Source organism: Piliocolobus tephrosceles, chromosome 1 (assembly GCF_002776525.5).
Source record: "Piliocolobus tephrosceles isolate RC106 chromosome 1, ASM277652v3, whole genome shotgun sequence".
Classification (NCBI taxonomy): Eukaryota; Metazoa; Chordata; class Mammalia; order Primates; family Cercopithecidae; genus Piliocolobus; species Piliocolobus tephrosceles.
Genome location: NC_045434.1, coordinates 66,564,836 through 66,582,671, shown reverse-complemented (window position 1 = coordinate 66,582,671; position 17,836 = coordinate 66,564,836). Strand labels below are relative to the sequence as shown.

Here is a 17,836-nt window from a genome sequence, read left to right as displayed (position 1 = left end):
GATTTGTCCAGGATCAAGCTCTGTTTGACCTGTTCTGCTAGTATAGTAAGCTGGCTCCCTGATAGGGGAAGTGAGAGGGAGAGAAGCTGGCTGGCTGGTTGCTTAGAAACCATGCTTGATATCTAAATAGAAATGGGTGCCAAAGTCTGAAAGTCACCCAGCCTGTGGAGTGAAAGCTCACAAATTTGGCTTCTAAAGGGAAGCTGTTGACACAGAAAGCCTAGGGATTCTGTGGAAGAATAGGTTGTCAGGCATTTACCATATTACCACTCAAATACCAGTGTGTGTGTGTTTTGGGGTTGGGGGAGGGGGGTAGATGATAGTATGTGACTCAGGTGGTAGCTTTAAGAGGAAAGAGCTCTATTTTTCTTATTTTCTTCTCTGAGCTAGACTGAGCTGGGGATCTAAGATATACTTCTCTGACTACAAAAGGGACAGTATAATTTAGATTTTTTGCAGTTGGAAGAAATTGGTTGTTGGGTGTGTTAAGGCTGGGATGAAGAAGGGCTGGGCAGTACTCTTCTAGCAAGGCTCACATAGCACAAACCTGCTTGTCTCCCTTACTAGTGGAGGTATCTGAGTGTGAACAGTGAAGGTAAAGAGTGGTGTAGAACAATGCAGGTCTATCTGTCACAAACTGATCTTATCTGGAAACATCTGCTGAGTCTGTAACCATTTTGGCTTTCTCTTCTTTTTTGAGACAGAGTCTTGCTTTGTTGCCAGGCTAGAGTGCAGTGGCGAATCACCAGTTACTGCACTTTAAGCTCCTGGGCTCAAGGAATCGTCCTGCCCCAGCCTGTTGAGTAGTTGGGACAACAGTCGTGCACTATGATGCTTGGCTAATTTTTTTTTTGTAGAGATGAGGTCTTGCTATGTTGCCCATGCTGGTCTTGAACTCCTGGGCTCAAGCAATCTGGGACCTAAATGGCAAATAAGATGGTAATCTGTGGTTGCAAGCCCCAGTCCTCTTGAATAGTGACGCCTTTCTGTCTGTGTCGGGACGTAGTAAGGAAGCCCATGTCTAGTCTGGTACCTTTAAACCAGGCCATCTTCTGTTTTTCAAAATGACTCAAAAGTTGTGCTAGCCTTATTTTAAAAACTAAAAGTTCATAATCAGTGGTGACCTGCGGACTTATTTATTTAAAGTGCTTAAGCTTTGGTTTTAGAGTTTCTAAGAGACCTGGTGGAATTTACTATTACGAAAAGCACTACCCATGCTATTATGAAAAGCATGACAAGATTAAGAAATCTGGCTAAAGGTCAGGTGCCCAGCTTTGAGGAAAAGTTGGGCTTTTAGGGACCAGGAAGTGTTAAAGGCACAGAAACTTTACATTTTGGGGGTCATTTTGTTGAGTAGGTGAAGTGAGGGATTTGGTCTTGATATTTGGCTGCCCCATCCTTATGTGGGAGCTCAAAGTTAAAAATAACCCACTGTAGGTAAATTAGAAGGGTAGCTCTTGAATCCGGGCCAGTCTGTATCCCTTCTGTGAAATGCTAACAGCCAGGCTATCTGTAGCCTGGGTGGAAGCCCAGATAATGTGAGCTGGTAAAGGGTATTGGAAAAGTGCCAAGAATACCAAGCTTTTGGTTTGTAACCACTGTGAAAAGTTTATGAACATGTCAGAGGAATGGATGAGTGATTTGTGAGGTCCTAACTAGATACCCCAGTTTCTTCCTTGTTTTGGCTCCTTTTCAGAATGCTGGGAGAGTGCCGGATAGATTTAGGTTTCCTTTCTTTTTTTAGGGCCTCACTCTGCTATCTCCTTTGGTGGCCACCACCACTCACTCCCTTGATATCTTCTGCTCCCTTGCCTTCATCATGCTTAAGACTGAGAAGGGAGTTAGATTTTGTCACTAGCTCTTCTTTTTCCTCACTGTCTACCCCACCAAACAAGGTTAGTTCAAGTTAAAAAGAACCTACTGGAGGTAAACTGGGAGAGCAAGTGTTGGATCTGGGCTGGTCCCTTTCCCATATAATTAGGTCCCTGGTTATATGTTCCCATAGCACCCCATAGTTCCTCTTTCAGAATAATCATTTCCCTTGTAATGCTCAGCATCTGTATCCTGCTTGACTGCAAACTTGCTGAAGGTAGGGATTGTTTGTCTTGGACTTCGCTGCCAGTCCTTAGAACAGTGTCTGGGACACAGTGTGTTCTCAAATATTTGTTGCTGGAATAAATGAATGAACTAAATCAGTCTTTTAGGGATTTATTGTTAACCACCATGGGAAAATTAAATAAATGCAGGGAAGGAAAACATTCTAAAATCAGAAGACTACTTTCTACTCTCAGCTTCTGACTCCTGCTGAGCTAAGAACCAGACAGTGTTCGGCTGGTAACTCCTATAAGCTGGTCCTCCTCCCATGCTGACCCCATCTTTACAGTTCACTTTTCACGGTCTGAAGGCACCACCAAGATAGACTCAGGAGTGACAACTCTAGTGTAGGTGTCCACTGTTCCCTTAATCTCTGTCCTGCTCCGAGTATAAATAAATTGGGGCCATTTGCTTAGATATTGGGGTTGTCTCAAGAAATCCTTTCCCTTTGTGGCATGGGTAAAATTGCTGGTAGTTAAAAAGGTGTTAACTCTTATGTGAAATAACACTTTTTCTTTGTAATGACCTGACTGGAAAGCTTCTGTGTCGTCACTTCTCACTTCTTATTTGAAATCAGCAAACTGGATTCAGTAGACATGAACTTAAGCCTCATGAAAGTGGAGGTTTGGTCTGTTTTGCTCACTGCAATACCTCCAGGGCCTAGCAGCATAACTGGCACATATTTGTTCAAAGTGAACACTCACACCTTCACACCCTCCCTAGAGAGCTGTTCTTGTACGCCTCTCAAATGTAGGATTTAGGGAAGTTAAGTTAAAAAAAATTAAAACGTTTCAGCATCACCCACAGGTGAGGCTATTCTGCAAAATATGTTAATTGTCTTGAGGTATGTTTCGTCTGGACAAAACGTATTTCCACAGACACAAATCAAAGGTGTTTATTAAGTGCTGTGTGCCCTGTTTCTGGATTCCCAGTCAAGTGGGACACCAGACGTCGTAACACAAGAAGGAAGTTCTGCGAAGCAAAATGAGGGCAGCAGCGCGAAACCAGTTTCACAGGTTCCGCCTTTTCTCGTTCACTTCCGCCCTCCCCAGTTCCTGAGCAGACAGGTGGGGCCGCGTTCTGTCTGACCGGAAAGGGCGGGTCGCAGGGTTCCCCAAACTTCCGGCGCGCAGCAAGGCGACCTCGCCAGTGGTTCTAACGCGAGGCGCGCGAGCGGCTGGATGACGTCACGGAAGGGGGGAAAAGAGGGCGGCACTCGAGTGGGTGCGCATGCGCAAGAAGGTGCCTGCCCGACTGGCGCAGAGCAGGCTGAGAGGGTCTTCCCAGCGTAGGCGGGATTTCCAGTGTTACTTGTGGCTGGGCGTTGGGGACTAGCTGCCTTTCTGGCAGCAGGCAGGAAGCCGCAAAAAGTTTGTGAGCCCGCGAACCTGTAGCAGACGTGGAAAAAGAACGTATGTGAGAGAGACTTATGCCTCATTTAGCAAATCACTGTAATATGCTCTGGTGTGGGGCGTGTGGATCGGAGAAATCCCATCTTCTGAGGGTCCTTGGTCGGACAGAAAGGGAAGGCGGGTCAGCAGAAGTTAAAATACTATGGTATGCAGTTCTAGCGGATTTCATTCATTCATTTTTATGTGTCAGGGTGAGATGGTTGTTAGTCCATATTCTGGTGTATATTAATCAAATTGCTATTCTTATAACTATTCTCTGGCGGGAAGAGTAGGGGAGTTGTCAGTGGAAAGGATACATTTGGAACTTGGAGCTCTGTCCCAGAAGGGCTTTTGGGCGAAATGCTGTGAATTTTGCCAAACACTGCCCTGCCTCCGCCTCTGCCCCAAGCTCCTTAAGGTTTGAACCAGAGAACGTAATTTACAACAGGTAAAATTTAGAATAAAAGCCAGAGGGAATATAAATCTAGCTATAAGGCTACAAAAACACACGAATTTAAGATTGAGGGAGACCAAGTCAACCAGAAAAATCAGGTAGCATTGATCCTATCTTGTTTGGGCTGGGTCACCATTTGAAAGCAGAGGGAGGGACAGAATAACCTTTGGAAGATACTTCGACTTAATGGGAAGGCTGTTGTCAGGTTTCGTGGTGTGTCACTGGCTGTTAATAATTCCCTGCTATTGCTTTGTTTCTAGGCCCCTCCTCAAGTGTTGGCTTAAAGATGCCACCCAGGGAAGGGAACTCTGACTAGCTAAGGAGGCCATTCTTGATGTTGCTTCTAGATCTCATGTCATCACCGAGACCTCAGCTGCTGGTGGCAGCTGCTCAGCAGACCCTTGGCATGGGAAAGAGACGGAGTCCACCCCAAGCCATCTGCCTTCACTTAGCTGGAGAGGTGCTGGCTGTGGCCCGGGGACTGAAGCCAGCTGTGCTCTATGATTGCAACTGTGCAGGGGCATCAGAGCTCCAGAGCTATCTGGAGGAGCTGCGGGGGCTTGGCTTCCTGAACTTTGGACTTCACATCCTTGAGATTGGAGAAAACAGCCTGATTGTCAGTCCTGAGCATGTATGTCAGCACTTGGAGCAGGTGCTGCTTGGTACCATAGCCTTTGTGGATGTTTCCAGCTGCCAGCCTCACCCTTCTGTCTGCTCCTTGGACCAACTTCAGGACTTGAAGGCCCTCGTGGCTGAGATCATCACACATTTGCAGGGGCTGCAGAGGGACTTATCTCCCTCTGCAGTCTCCCACAGCAGGCTCCATTCCTCAGACTGGAATCTCTGTACTGTATTTGGGATCCTCCTGGGCTATCCTGTCCCCTATACCTTTCACCTGAACCAGGGAGATGACAACTGCTTAGCTCTGACTCCACTACGAGTATTCACTGCCCGGATCTCATGGTTGCTAGGTCGACCCCCAATCCTGCTGTATTCCTTTAGTGTCCCAGAGAGCTTGTTCCCAGGCCTGAGACACATTCTAAACACCTGGGAGAAGGACCTCAGAACCCGATTTAGGACTCAGAATGACTTTGCTGATCTCAGCATCTCCTCTGAAATAGTCACACTGCCGGCTGTGGCCCTCTGACTTTAACTCTCCTCTCATATAGAAGGTACTCAGTAAATGATCATCTCTAGGTTGGGGATGGCAAATAATCATCTCAGCTGCCAATTCCAAGTGTCTTGAGTACACTAAGGCACAATGCTGTAATCAATTGGCTGCAAATGCAAAGGGCATGTAAATAGGTAGTGGTGGTACTAGTAGCAAATTGGTAGATAGTACCTACTTGCCATTTCTATGCTAGGAAGTCCTCTTAGTGGATATGTTTTCATTTTCACTGGATAAGAGGTAGAAGGAAAGGAGATAGAGGAAAAGCAGGGTGGTGGAAGACAAGCCAAACACTCTTGCATGGTAACCGTCTAAATATACCTGCTCTGTGTGAGTGCTGTCTGCTAGGAAAGTAGGGCTGGGGGTTTCTCTGCGTGTTTATATGCCTGCAACTGAATTTGAGGAGAGTAGACCACCAGTATGCTTAAATATGTGATACTTGTTAATGTAATACACCTTTCAGGAATAAACAGAGTTCTGAGGAACAGTCTGGTCAGGTGAAGTTTATTTACACTAGGTTAAGAAAATAACAAAAAGTCAGAAATCCTAAGTCAGTTGAAAAGCCCAAGCTGTAATGTACCCAAACCTTCTGAGTTTTTTGTTGAGTTGCTTGCTTCTGATTTTCACCCAAGACAGTTGTCACAAATTATTCAGATCATCAGGTTGTCTTTATTGGCCAGGAACACTGCCAGTGCTGCAGCAATCACCACCATCAGCATTGGGAGCCATCGCCCACATTGCCTCTGCAGAGGGACAGGGAGACAGAAGAAAGTGGCCATGAGTTGACTGGAAAAGATATAGGCAAAAATCTTTCTTCTTCCTACTCTAGCCCAGTGGAAAACCCTGGGTTGGTGGTGGAGAAAAAACTTTTTACTCTGTCTCCCACTCTGTCACCTGTCTTGGGGTAAAACCACTTAACCAGTGTTCTCTGGCCCAGGGAGCCATATCCATCAGGGACCAGATACATAAATACTGATATGAATAATGAAGGGTGGAAAATAACTCAGCAAAATTGTATTCTTTGTATTCCCCAGTATTTTTGTTGTCCTTCTATTCTTGCCACCATGCTTATCATAGACTAAAAGAACACCCTTTCATACTTTAGCTAAGAGTAAGTCTTTCCTTCTGGCATTGAGAGTTCCATGAAAGTTGGGCTTTGATGCACGAGTCCAGTGTTTTTTCCAATGGTTGCCATAATGTCAGTATGTTATAAACCAAGCACAGTGGGACAGGATGGCCAGTTGTTGGTGTGGGCTGATACATTTTATCTGCAAATCTTGGTTGAGGAAGGAATCATCCCATCTTCCAGGGCTTTATGGGAAGGAGAGACCCTCTTACTCTGGGAGGCAGCTGCTGGCTCTGGTTCAGCTCTTCTCGACAGTGCTGCAGCTTACGCAGGCAGGAGAGATACTCGTCACTGAGGTTGTCTAATTCTGAATGCAGTTCTCTGCACTGGGGAGAACATCACCAAAGTCATCACTGTCACTTCTGTCTAGGACAGAGCCCAGGTAAGGGAGACTGCCCTGTGTAAGTTTCACTCATTTGGAATTTTTACCACCATCCTCCCTTCCCAGCCATTCTCAGGGATTTGAGTTTGTCTTTTGACTGTCTCACATTGTCTGGAATGTGTTCATTTGAAATGATTGACAATAGTGCATATTATAATACTACATTTTATACATTTAAGTTCTTTTATATGACTTTACGTGCAAGTGCTTTGCAAATGAGAGACACTGAAAAATGAAGTTCTTATAGCACAAACAACCTAGAAGTGACCTTAGTACAGGTTTCTTTCCCAGGAGCTAGTTGCATATGAATACTTCTGGGGATGTGTATGTTTGTGAGTTGTACAAAGGAAGAGTTTTACTCTTTAAAAGACATATAAGGACTTAAGATACTCAATGTGGGACGACATATTGAGAAGTTAATATTTTTATTAAATGTGTTTGAGTTTTGGTCGACTTTCTAAAAGGTAACCAGTTAATAGAACCTTGAATAGGAGTTGGTGTAAATAAGGAAGGGAAAAGATTGACAAGTCAGCCCAGAAGCATGGACACTTTATGTAGGCAAATGAATATCTGTGGGTATCCAGTCACAGCTTAAACTTTGAAATCCCTGCTCTTTGGCTGCCTCCCAGGTTTCTCTGCTATTCTGCAGATGAGCCCTCACTGTCTCAGGTCACCCTCTCACCTCCTTTTCCTTGGCCTGGAGCTGCAAAGTCTTCTTTTGCAGCTGGTCTCTGAGATCCCAGTCTTTCTCCTTCCCTGTACCCTCAGGCTCCACTTCGTTAGGGAAGGACTTTGGACTCCACACGGGCAAAGCCTGATCTAAAAAAGCAGCCAGATTCTTGGTGATAGTGAGGCCCACACCTTTGAGGAAGGGCCCTGAGGGTGAGCCACTAGGAGTGGGGAGAGGGGAGGGAACTTGGGAGGACATGCTCTTGGCTAGACTGATGGCATTCTTTGACATAAAGGTTAACTTCCACTAGGCCCCTGCTAAGCTTGGACAGACAGCTGGAATCTGAGCTCCTTAAGGGCAAGATTGGCATCTTTTCTTTGTATCCCCAGTCTTATCTAGTGCTAAATAATTTTAGTGAATACTTATTAATTGAATTTCATTGGTTGTATGTCACATTCTTCCTAGTTTGTCAGATAAGTTTGGTGGATGCTTTAATATAACCCCTTTTCCCTGATGTCCTCATTTGAAAGTTGTGAAGATGGCAGTCATATCCTAAAATTTATCTTCATATGGTTAAAGATGGTTTTTTAGCCACCCTGCAGTCTTAGTCTTGGTGAAAAGAGCATGGACTAGGAGTCAGAAGTTTTGGATTGTTGTAGCTGTGTTGTTAGTCTGTGCCACCATAGACCTTCATGTTCTTATCCATACTATGTGGGCATAAACATTTCTGCATTATCTATTATATTATGCCCAGTGATTGTGAGGAGAAAACAAAAGGTCATGTGTAGTGGACAGGTGAGGAGCTATTGCCCCTCTGTATACACAGTGAATTCTCAGGAAACATGGACAGTAGACTCTCTAGGGCTAAGAGTGAGTTGACTCTGGCATGCTATGTGGTTTGGGGCTGGGGAGTTGGATGTGATTTGGAAAATCAAGTGTGTAAAAATTGACATGAAATCCTGAGTTCAAAATAAATTTATTGAAATGTTCAACATAAACATGTGCTTTCAGAGAGAATAGAAACCCTTTTTCACAGTTTATATACCTCAGGATAGAAGGCTAACTAGTTGAAGTGTCCTCAGAGCCAAGGATCAGTCTTTAAAAAGCTCCCACACATCCCGGACTTAACAGACACTCAGAACTGGCTGGGACTCCAGGAGGTCATGTAGTCCATCCCCCTGCCTCTGGGCAGGTAAGGGAAGAGCAATATCTTAGAATCTGTGGTTAATAAATTTGCTGACCTTTCTTTGTTAAGAGTTTCTCCTGTTCTTGAAGCTGTAAGGATTGATTCTGAAGCAGACCTGTTGGAAAACACAAGGAACTTGCCTATGCTAGCATATTTACTACACAGAGTTTCTTTTCAGAACTTTGCCTAGAACCTTAGTTATTAAATATATTCCCATCTGCTATGTGTTGATTTTTGTCCCCCAGAATCTATATGTTGAAGTCCTAACCCTCAGTACCTTCAATTATGACCTTATTTGGAGATAGGTTCTTTAAAAGATAATCAAAATAAAATGGGGTCATTCAGGTGGGCCCTAATCTAATATCACTGGTGTCCTTATAAGAAGGAGAAATATGGACACAGATATGTTCATGGGAAAGACAATGTGAAGAGACACAGAGAGAAGACGGCCATCTACAAAGCCAAGGAAAGAGCCCTGGGATAGATCTTTCCCTAAATGCCCTCAGAAGGAAACACCCCTGCTGACATCTTGGATTTCTAGTCTCCAGAACTGTGAGACAATACATTTCTGTTTTCAAGGCACCCAGTCTGTGGTACTTTGCTATGAATATAGCATCCTTATTTCTCCCCCTACCATGTCTCTATCTTCAAGTCTTTGCTTGAAGACTTTCCCTTTCCCCTGCGGTTGCTTTGCTCTCTTAATAATCATTGCTGTTTGCATGAAGCTTCTCTATCAGGTGTCAGAGGTTAAAGTGGTGGGCAACCAGCAGCGGTATTAATTGAGTCAGGTTCTTCAGCTTTTCAGAAACTGCTTTTCTTCTGAAAAGTCCCTTTTCCTCTTTGGGCCCAGTATGTAGTTTTGAAGTGGACCGAGGCACGTATAGTGTAAGCTTATTTTCTAAACCATCTCTAGTGACAGGTCTATGTGACACATTCATGTACTTATAAATTACAATATATAAAATAAGAACTGCTTTAGGAAACCCGGTACTTAAAACAAAATATGCAATTCTGGGGGAAATGTAAGTGGTGTCATTGGCATGGAAGGCGAAAAGTAGAAAAAAAAGAACAAAGGCTAATACATAATTTATGGAGAGCTATGTAAATGACCTCACTTCACAAGAAGAGGGTCTGAAAATGCACAGAGTTAGAGCATATGCCAAAGACTGGGCCATCAGTCCCTACTCTGGGTGCCTTTTATGGGCCAGGAGCCCCAGGAAAACCCTGTGGACTTTCAGAATCTGGAAAGCGAACTTACTCTGCAACTGCTGTACTCTGGTCACCAGGGTGAGTTTCTCCGCCTCTGACCTTTTTAGTTGATCTGAAAATGCAATAATGCAAGCCAAAATAAAGGAACCCAAGACTTAATGAACTCAGTACTTAAGGATGGAAATTAGTAATAGATGCTGTCTTGTCGTGGCCTCTAACATGTGTCTTTTGGAAGTTGTGTCCCAGTTCCGAAGAGGTAAACCAGAAGCCAAGTACCTCAGGTTTTGTGCATCAACAATGTTGGGTTGCATTGAGGCTTGTATTTACACACTATCTAGTCCTCGGACACAGAAGCTGTGACTGAGAGACTTTCTCTATGCCTTGTGTTTCAACTGGCCTTTCCCTTTCAAATTAGGAATGTGGCCTTGACATATGTGACTGATGTGGGAGCAGCTGTGATCTGGCCCAGAGGGATGGGCTAAAAAAGAGAGCTAGACAAAAGGATACTCTATCTGGTACAGTGAAATTAATTTTCAATTTTGGATGGTTAAAACAGCCCTGCCTCTCCCTCAAGGTAAAATGAGATTACAAAGCCAGTCAACCAATCAAGCAAACAAATAAAAGGCTGAAGCCTTTCTCTTAACTCAGTTTCTTTTTTCATAGCTCACTTGGCCATGGCTCCCATGCGCCCAAAGCCTCCAAGGAGAAGAGTACCTTGTAGGTCCTGGGTATCCAAGCTGCACAGGTCTCTGTCCCCTTGCAGGCATTCAATCTTGGCCTGCAGTTCCTGGTGCTCGTTCTCCAAAAATCGCAGGGCCTGGTTCATCTGTAAGTCCCTGCTATCTGCTCCCTGTAAGGAGGAGGAGGGGCCACATAGAAGGAGGTCAGTGTTGGGGTGGAGGTTGGGGGCAGGTACCATGGAAGAGGAAAATATAGAAAATTCTGGAGTTTTAGAGATAGAAGGAATGTTAGGTAGATGAGAAAATAGAGAAGTCTTTCTTTTTTCCTATTCTTCCCTTTGCTTTGTTCCTCACATTTATAACAGCAAATTAGACTTGATATTCACAAGGAACTCGTGTCTTTTATTTATTTATTTTTATTTTTAGAGATGGGGTCTCACTTTGTCACCCAGACTGGAGTGCAGTGGTGCCATCATAGCTCATTGCAGCCTTGACCTCTTGGGCTCAAGCAATCCTCCCACCTTAGCCTTCTGAGTAACTGCGTCTATAGGCATGTGCCAGTAGTTTTGAAGTGGACTGAGGCATGTGTAATGTAAGTTTATTTTCTAAACCATCTCTAGTGACAGGTCTAAGTGACACATTGATGTACATAAATTAGAATATATAAAATAAGAATTGCTTTAGGAAACCCAGTACTTTAAAAAAATCTGCCATTCTAGGGGAAATGTAAGTGGTTGTCATTGGCGTGGGACTCATGTCTTGACACTTTGGTAAATCACCAGATTAAGGAATACGAAGTCATCAGTTTTCTAGATGTTTTCATTTTCTCTTTTATTCTTCCTCTAGCAGTATCAATTGTTTTTTTTGTTAGGGTCTTTTATTTTTTCCACAAAGATTCAAAGTTACCCCCCCCTCCCAAATCTTCATAGGAGTTGCCTTATAGGTAATGGGAAGAAGAGAACAGCAAAGGTTGAGATGTGGATACCACTCAGAGTGACCAGCTAGGTTCACTCCATTGATAAGACTCACATACTCTGTCTCTTATCAAGTGGGCTGTTCTGAGCCCTGTTTCAGGAAAATTATAAAGATCAGCTTTTGAGGTGGATCCTTAAAACTCCAAACCAAGTAAATAAATCTATGCAAAATAATAGCTAATATTTACTGAGTGCTTTTATGTGCCAGGCATTGTGCTAAGTACTTTACATGGATCATCTTACTTAATACTCAGAACAACCTTATGATGTAAGTACTATTATCCTCATTTTACAGATGGGGAAACCGAGTCTTAGGACAGATTGAAGATGATGGAACCCTTGAGGATGCCAAGAGTCTAATTGTAATTGCTAAATGTAATTGCTTAAAAAACACATTGGCAAAAAGTGTTAGTTAGTACTCACCTGTAAATAAATTAGTGACATTTTTTTCTGTGCCAACAGTGGGCAATTCTGAACTGGATGCTTTTTTGGGATGGAGTTTGGACAGTGGGTTGGGATATGACATTAGTAGGCTGATGTATATTCCAGCCAGTTCTTTTCATTTGGATGGTGATGGTGTCATTCCAATGAACGCTTAGTTCATTTGCATGAGCAGTGCAGACATCCTTGCTAAACTCAAAATTAAATTTCAGAGCCAAAACAGTGAATTTGGTACAAAGTTGGTGGTGACTGAGGAACTGAAAGCCAGATGCTGTCAGCTGCCTTTGGAGTCCCTAATCCAGAACAGCTTCTTCATCACCACCCCTCCTCCCCATACCCTGTCTTCCCTCCCCACCCCCAGTGCCTGGTACCTGCAGTTTGGACTGAAGCACGTTGAGTTGGCTCTCCAGCTCCCTGTGCTGGGACCCAAGGGTGCTCCAGTCCTCCTTCAGAGCCTCGTACTGGCTCCTCCACTCTTCACACTTCTGCTCTGCCAGGGCCAGGGATCGCTGAGGGAGGTCAGAGAGGAGAGGGTTCCAGGGAGCTGTGCAGCTGGCTCCCTTGTTCCCCAAGCTGCCTGGAGTCCCCAGCCCCAAGATCTGTGTGGCATCCCCATACCTGTGTGCTCTGTAGTTGCTGCTCTGCATTCATTTTCTCCTCCAGCACTTTCTGCAGTGACTCCTTGGCCTTCTGCTCATAACTGTTTTTCTGGTCTTCCATCTCCAGTAGTACTTTTTTCATTCCCCAAGGGGAGTATTTCTGTAAATTTGATGCAATTCAACAAATACACATTGAACTTCTGTGTGCCAAATCCTGACTGGGATACAGAAATGAAAAGAAGTTGGTTCTTCCCCCAGGCAGAGATACCAGTAATCTAATGAGCCTTTTCTTTTAGGGTAGAGCTAGCAGGGAGAGTCCCTCAGGCAATGAGAGATGAGTGGGGGGCGTAATAAACAGTGCCTTAGGCTTGCTGGGCATTATATCTGAGGCCTTCCACAAGCTCTTGAAATCCAACATGTCTAAACAGGACTCATGTTTCTAAACATGTTCTTTTTTCTTGGGGTTCCTATCTCAGTGACCAGAATCATCATCCATCTAGTCTTTTCCAAACCCTAAACCAGGGAGTCAATCTTCATTTTCTCTCTCATTTCCTTCCAGTAATCAGTTGGTCATTGAACCTTGACAGTTTCCTTCACAGTTCATATCTGTCTCCTGTCTATCCCTACTGCTGCTTCCTTAGTTCAGGCTCTAGTAGTAGTGTTATGTGGATTAATGCAACAGCCTCCCTTTCTCCAAATCTTGCCTCCCTTCAGTCCCTTTTCAGTCCCCACATTTAGAGGGTTCTTTCTAAAATGCAAATCTGATCTTGCCACTTCCTGCATAAATTCTCCATGGATTCTCAGCATCCTAAGAATCACATCCAAACTCCTTGTCATGGCTCCACTTACATGCCTCGACTTTCATCCCATGCTACTTCCACCTAGGCTGAGATGTTTGCAGATCCCCTAGCACTCTGTTTTTTTGGCTTCTGCTTTTACCCATATAGCTTCTTCTGCTTAAAACTGGTTAACTTCTCCTCATACTCAAGATTCAGTCCAGTATCATCAGTTCTGATAAATTGACCAACTGCCCCCATCCCACAATGTCTTATAGATTAGGCAGCTTTTCTTAGTGTTCATAGTGTTCACATAGTATACCCTGCATGCCTCTATCATTCTACTCTGTTGACTCATCTGTCTTTCATACTGGATTGTAAACTCCTTCAGGGAGGGAGCATACTGCTACTGCTTTAAAAAAATCATTGTAGCTTCTCTACAATGCCTAATGAACTTAATGTTTTAAAATTAATACATTTGCGTTATAAAATTCCTCCTGGCTGCAGGATTAAGGAGACACAAGCGCAGCTTTGCAAATTCACTGGGGGTCTTGCCTTCTCCCTTTCTTTCATCTTTATGTCCTGTGATTTCGGAGAAGACAGGCAAATTTTACTGTCAATTCTGGATTACCCACTGTGTAAGCAGTAGACCAGATGACAAAAATTTAGGGATCAATATGAAATCATTTCCATTTAGCTTTGGAATTGTCTGAAATTTTGGATTTAAATTTGAGTGGGTTTTATAGTTTTGGAACTTTCATTAAAAACTAGATTCAGGAATTAACCTGGTTGAGGTCATATGTAGGGGATGTCCCAGTTATTGGACATCCAATGACCATCCATGCTGGGCACTGGTTATGTGTTATTCCCTACTGATAATGAATAGATTGGCATTCTGGATTATATATTGGTCTCTTGTGAACTTGGTTGGCATTATTTAGTCCTGATAAAGCAAGTCATACTGAAAAAATGAAAGTTGTGGACCAAGAAACTTAAAGACTCCATAAACTCTCTTCCCCTGTAAGACGCCATCTATGTGGCCAACTATCTTCTCTCTTTAACTCCAGATGGGAGAAATCTGCCTGTTTTGCCCCATTCTCTTATTTGACATCTCCCCACCTTTCAGGTATCCATCACTTCTCAAGTGTGAAAGCTGATTTCTTTCTATCTCTTGTAAACCAAGATTAGGCCAATCAGGAGATTACTAATGCTGGAATAGTGTTACAGAAGAGCCAAGTAAAAGAGCTTTTACATTCTTCTAGGGGTTGCTAGAAAAAACAGAAAAAAGTTGCCCATGGAGTGAAAATCATTTTCTAAGACTTCGTTATAACATCTAACTCATCTGTTCAAAGATTAGGATATGTAAAGGTCTGTCTGGGTGGTGTGAATCTTTACCAAGGGCCTTTCCCTACAGTTTCAGGTATTTCAAGGTTCCCCTGGAGCTGACAAAGTGGTTAGTGCTGGGATTCCTCCAGGGTGCAACGAGAAGGATACTGGGAGAAAGGGAGAGGAAGAAGGATGGAGACAGTGATCTAGTGAATTAGAGACTAAAGTGAAAATGGCCAAGCCAGAACTGGGTAAGTAGGAATCGGTGTGTTATTCTCTATCTGGTGGCATTTCTCAAAAGTAAGATTGAGGTTCAAGCATTCTTCACATTTAATTCTAGATTCCCGAGATGGAAATATCCTTCAGAATGCTTACCTGGGTACAGGTGTACAGCTGGTTTTCTAAGGATCTCAGTTTCCCCTTCAGTTTGTCTTCATTAAGCTGTCCCTGGAGCAAATGGGATGAGTTAACGAGTGTGGGAAAATCTAGTCTGCAAAGAGTTTGACTCTGTATTCCTATCCTACTGCCCAGCACATGGTTGGTGCTCAAACAGTGAACTCTTTCAGGAGGCAGGCAGGAGCAAAGATAACAAAGGATGCTGAATAGAAGAGGATCTTCTCTTCTTTCTCTAGACTAGGACAAGAAAGAATCAGACTGGCCTCAAGTCCTCTTTTTACCTCCATTTTTATCAAATGGCTCAGGGTAGCATAGCAGGGGGGCCCTGGAAGGAAAGCTTCTAAGCTACCCTTTCGCTCACTATCTCTCTCCCCTCTCTAGGCACTTCTGCACTCCTCACCTCTTCTCAGTCTTGTACGTGGACCTTTCCCTGTAAAATGTAGGCCAGTAAGGCTAACACAGTCTCCCCTCCCAGGAGAATGTTTATTCCCTCCTTTACCCTCTATTATGAGCTTATTTGTATCTCCTCAACATTCCTATGTTGAAGTCCTAAGCCCCGAGTGCCCCAGAATGTGACCATATTTGGAGACAGGGTCTTTAAAGATGTAGTTAAGTTAAAATGAGGCCATTAGACTGGGCCCTAATCCAATATGATGGATGTCCTTATTAAAAGAGGAGATCAGGGCACTGTGGGAAGGCCACGTGGAGACACAGAGAGAGATGGCAATCTGTAAGCCGGGGAGAGAGACCACAGGAGAAAAGAACTCTGCTGACACCCCGATCTCAGACTTTTAGCCTCCAGAACTATGAGAAAATAAGTTTCTGTTTTTGAAGTTCCCCTGACTGTGGTACTTTGTCATAGCAGCCCTAGGAGATTAATACACTTCCCTCCCTGCCACACACACCTCCACATGCACACGTACACTTCCACATGCACACATACACCTCCACATGCACACACACACCTCCACATGCACACACACACCTCCGTATGCACACACACGCACACCTCCATATGCACACACACACCTTCACATGCACATGCACACCTCCATATACACACACACCTCCACATGCACACGCACTTCATATACACACACACCTCCACCTGCACACACTTCACATGCACATGCACACTTCGACCTGTGCACACACACACTTCCACATGCACACATACACCTCCACCCGCACACACACACCCCCACCGGCACACGCACACTTCCACCTGCACACATACACCTCCACCTGCACACATACACCTCCACCTGCACATACACCTCCATCTGCACACGCAAACCTCCACATGCACAGATACACCTCCACACGCGCACACACACCCACACATACACATGCACACCTCCACATGCACACATACCTTCACATTCACACGCACACCTCCATATGCACACACACACCTCCACATGCACCTCCACATACACCTCCATATGCAGATACACCTCCATATGCACAGATACACTTTCATATGGGCGCACATACACCTCCATATGCACACACACCTCCACATGCACAGATACACCTCCACCTGGACACACACATCTCCACCTGCACACACACACTTCCACCTGCACACACACACCTCCAGCTGCACACGCAAACCTCCATATGCACACGTACACCTCATGCACACACACCTTCACATGCATATGCACACCTCTACATGCACAGATACACCTCCACATGCACATGCACACCTTCACATGCACACACACACCTCCATATGCACAGATACACCTCCATATGCACAGATACACCTTCACATGGGCACACACACACCTCCACATGCACACACACCTCCATATGCACACACACCTCCACCTGCACATACACACCTCCACCTGCACACACACACCTTCACATGTACACACATAGCTCCACATGCACATGCACACCTCCACCTGCACACATACACCTTCACATGCACACACACGCCTCCATATACACACACATACTTCCACCTGCACACACACCTTCACATGTACACGCACACCTTCACCTGCACACACACACCTTCACGTGCACACACACACCTCCACATGCACACGCACACCTCCATATGGACACACACACTTTCACATGCACACACACACCTCCATATACACACACATACTTCCCCCTGCACACACACACCTTCACATGCACACGCACACCTCCACATGCACACGCACAATTCCACCTGGACACACACACTTCCATCTCCACACACACACCTCCACCTGCATACGTACATTTCCACATGCACATGTATATGTTAGACTCAAGATGAGAACTTCTTTAAGAAAGCAAGAAATGGAGAGATATTAAAGCAGAGTAAGAGCGGCAGGGGGTGTAAGGGAGCTTCCCAGAAAGTCACATTCTATTTATTCATAAGCTGGGTCTGTCTAATGGTATTTTGGACATTTCAAGAAAGATGCTAATCTCAAGGGCAAGAGGGGAGCAAGGTCGGCACGAAGAGCCAATCTCTGTTTCTCAGTTTTTCAGTATTTCAGCTGAGTAGCTACAGCTTCCCTGCCACTTTTTTGTCCCCTCCCTTTGTAGACTTGCCCCTTTTGCCCAGGTAGGGGTTTTGTTCTTCTAGCCTGGAGTTTTGTGTAGGGTGTATGTGTGTAGGGGAGGGGGCAGGGGAGCCATCAATGAGAGCCAGTTTTCCAGAGAAAGGGCAGTGACCGGTTTTCCTATCCTTTCTCTGGCTTTTTCCAACCAGGCCAAGTGGGACACTTGTGAGGTATTGAAATTCCACCTCTCTTCAGGCCTGAGACGCCATGGGCCCTCTCAGCCAGACCGCCTGGACGTTTCCATCTCTTGTAACATTTCCGGTCTGTAACGGTCTGGGGGTAGAGGAGGGGGCTCGGCTTTGAGGTCTGCCTCCCTCAGTGAGTTTCAGGGTGCCTGGGGGAGGCAGGAAGTGGTATCTCGCAGCTCCTGTTTTGATCTTGTTTGGCTTAT

The 17,836-nt window shown here is 44.7% G+C and overlaps 2 protein-coding genes across 11 annotated transcripts in view; one reads left to right on the top strand and one right to left on the bottom strand.

Moving 5' to 3' along the window:
• Positions 1 to 3,153: 3,153 nt before the first annotated feature.
• On the top strand, positions 3,154 to 14,777 carry C1H1orf74 (chromosome 1 C1orf74 homolog). Of its 3 annotated transcripts, XM_023198334.2 has the most exons (3): positions 3,248 to 3,506; positions 4,200 to 5,111; positions 14,565 to 14,777. In XM_023198334.2, the coding sequence occupies exon 2, from the start codon at positions 4,274 to 4,276 to the stop codon at positions 5,084 to 5,086; it is 813 nt and encodes a 270-aa protein (XP_023054102.1). In that variant the 5' UTR covers positions 3,248 to 3,506; positions 4,200 to 4,273; the 3' UTR covers positions 5,087 to 5,111; positions 14,565 to 14,777. The 3 variants fall into 3 exon arrangements, with proteins under 3 accessions (XP_023054101.1, XP_023054102.1, XP_023054103.1); XM_023198333.2 differs by lacking the exon at positions 14,565 to 14,777 and having other exon boundaries at positions 3,154 to 3,506; positions 4,200 to 8,692; XM_023198335.2 differs by lacking the exon at positions 14,565 to 14,777 and having other exon boundaries at positions 3,336 to 3,651; positions 4,200 to 5,594.
• Positions 5,591 to 17,836, bottom strand: part of TRAF3IP3 (TRAF3 interacting protein 3) — a 26,015-nt gene continuing 13,769 nt past the window's right edge. For 2 of the 8 annotated variants that reach the window (XM_023198324.1, XM_023198326.1), the window contains 9 exons: positions 14,852 to 14,923; positions 12,394 to 12,534; positions 12,147 to 12,284; positions 10,395 to 10,530; positions 9,730 to 9,792; positions 8,527 to 8,586; positions 7,298 to 7,434; positions 6,446 to 6,559; positions 5,758 to 5,850 (listed from right to left, as the gene is read on the bottom strand). In XM_023198324.1, the coding sequence (XP_023054092.1) occupies positions 5,758 to 5,850; positions 6,446 to 6,559; positions 7,298 to 7,434; positions 8,527 to 8,586; positions 9,730 to 9,792; positions 10,395 to 10,530; positions 12,147 to 12,284; positions 12,394 to 12,534; positions 14,852 to 14,923 (954 nt within the window). Of the gene's footprint in view, positions 5,851 to 6,445; positions 6,560 to 7,297; positions 7,435 to 8,242; positions 8,587 to 9,729; positions 9,793 to 10,394; positions 10,531 to 12,146; positions 12,285 to 12,393; positions 12,535 to 14,851; positions 14,924 to 17,836 lie in introns of those variants that run through there. The other 6 variants (XM_023198323.2, XR_002728137.1, XM_023198325.1 and 3 more) reach the window with 6 other exon arrangements.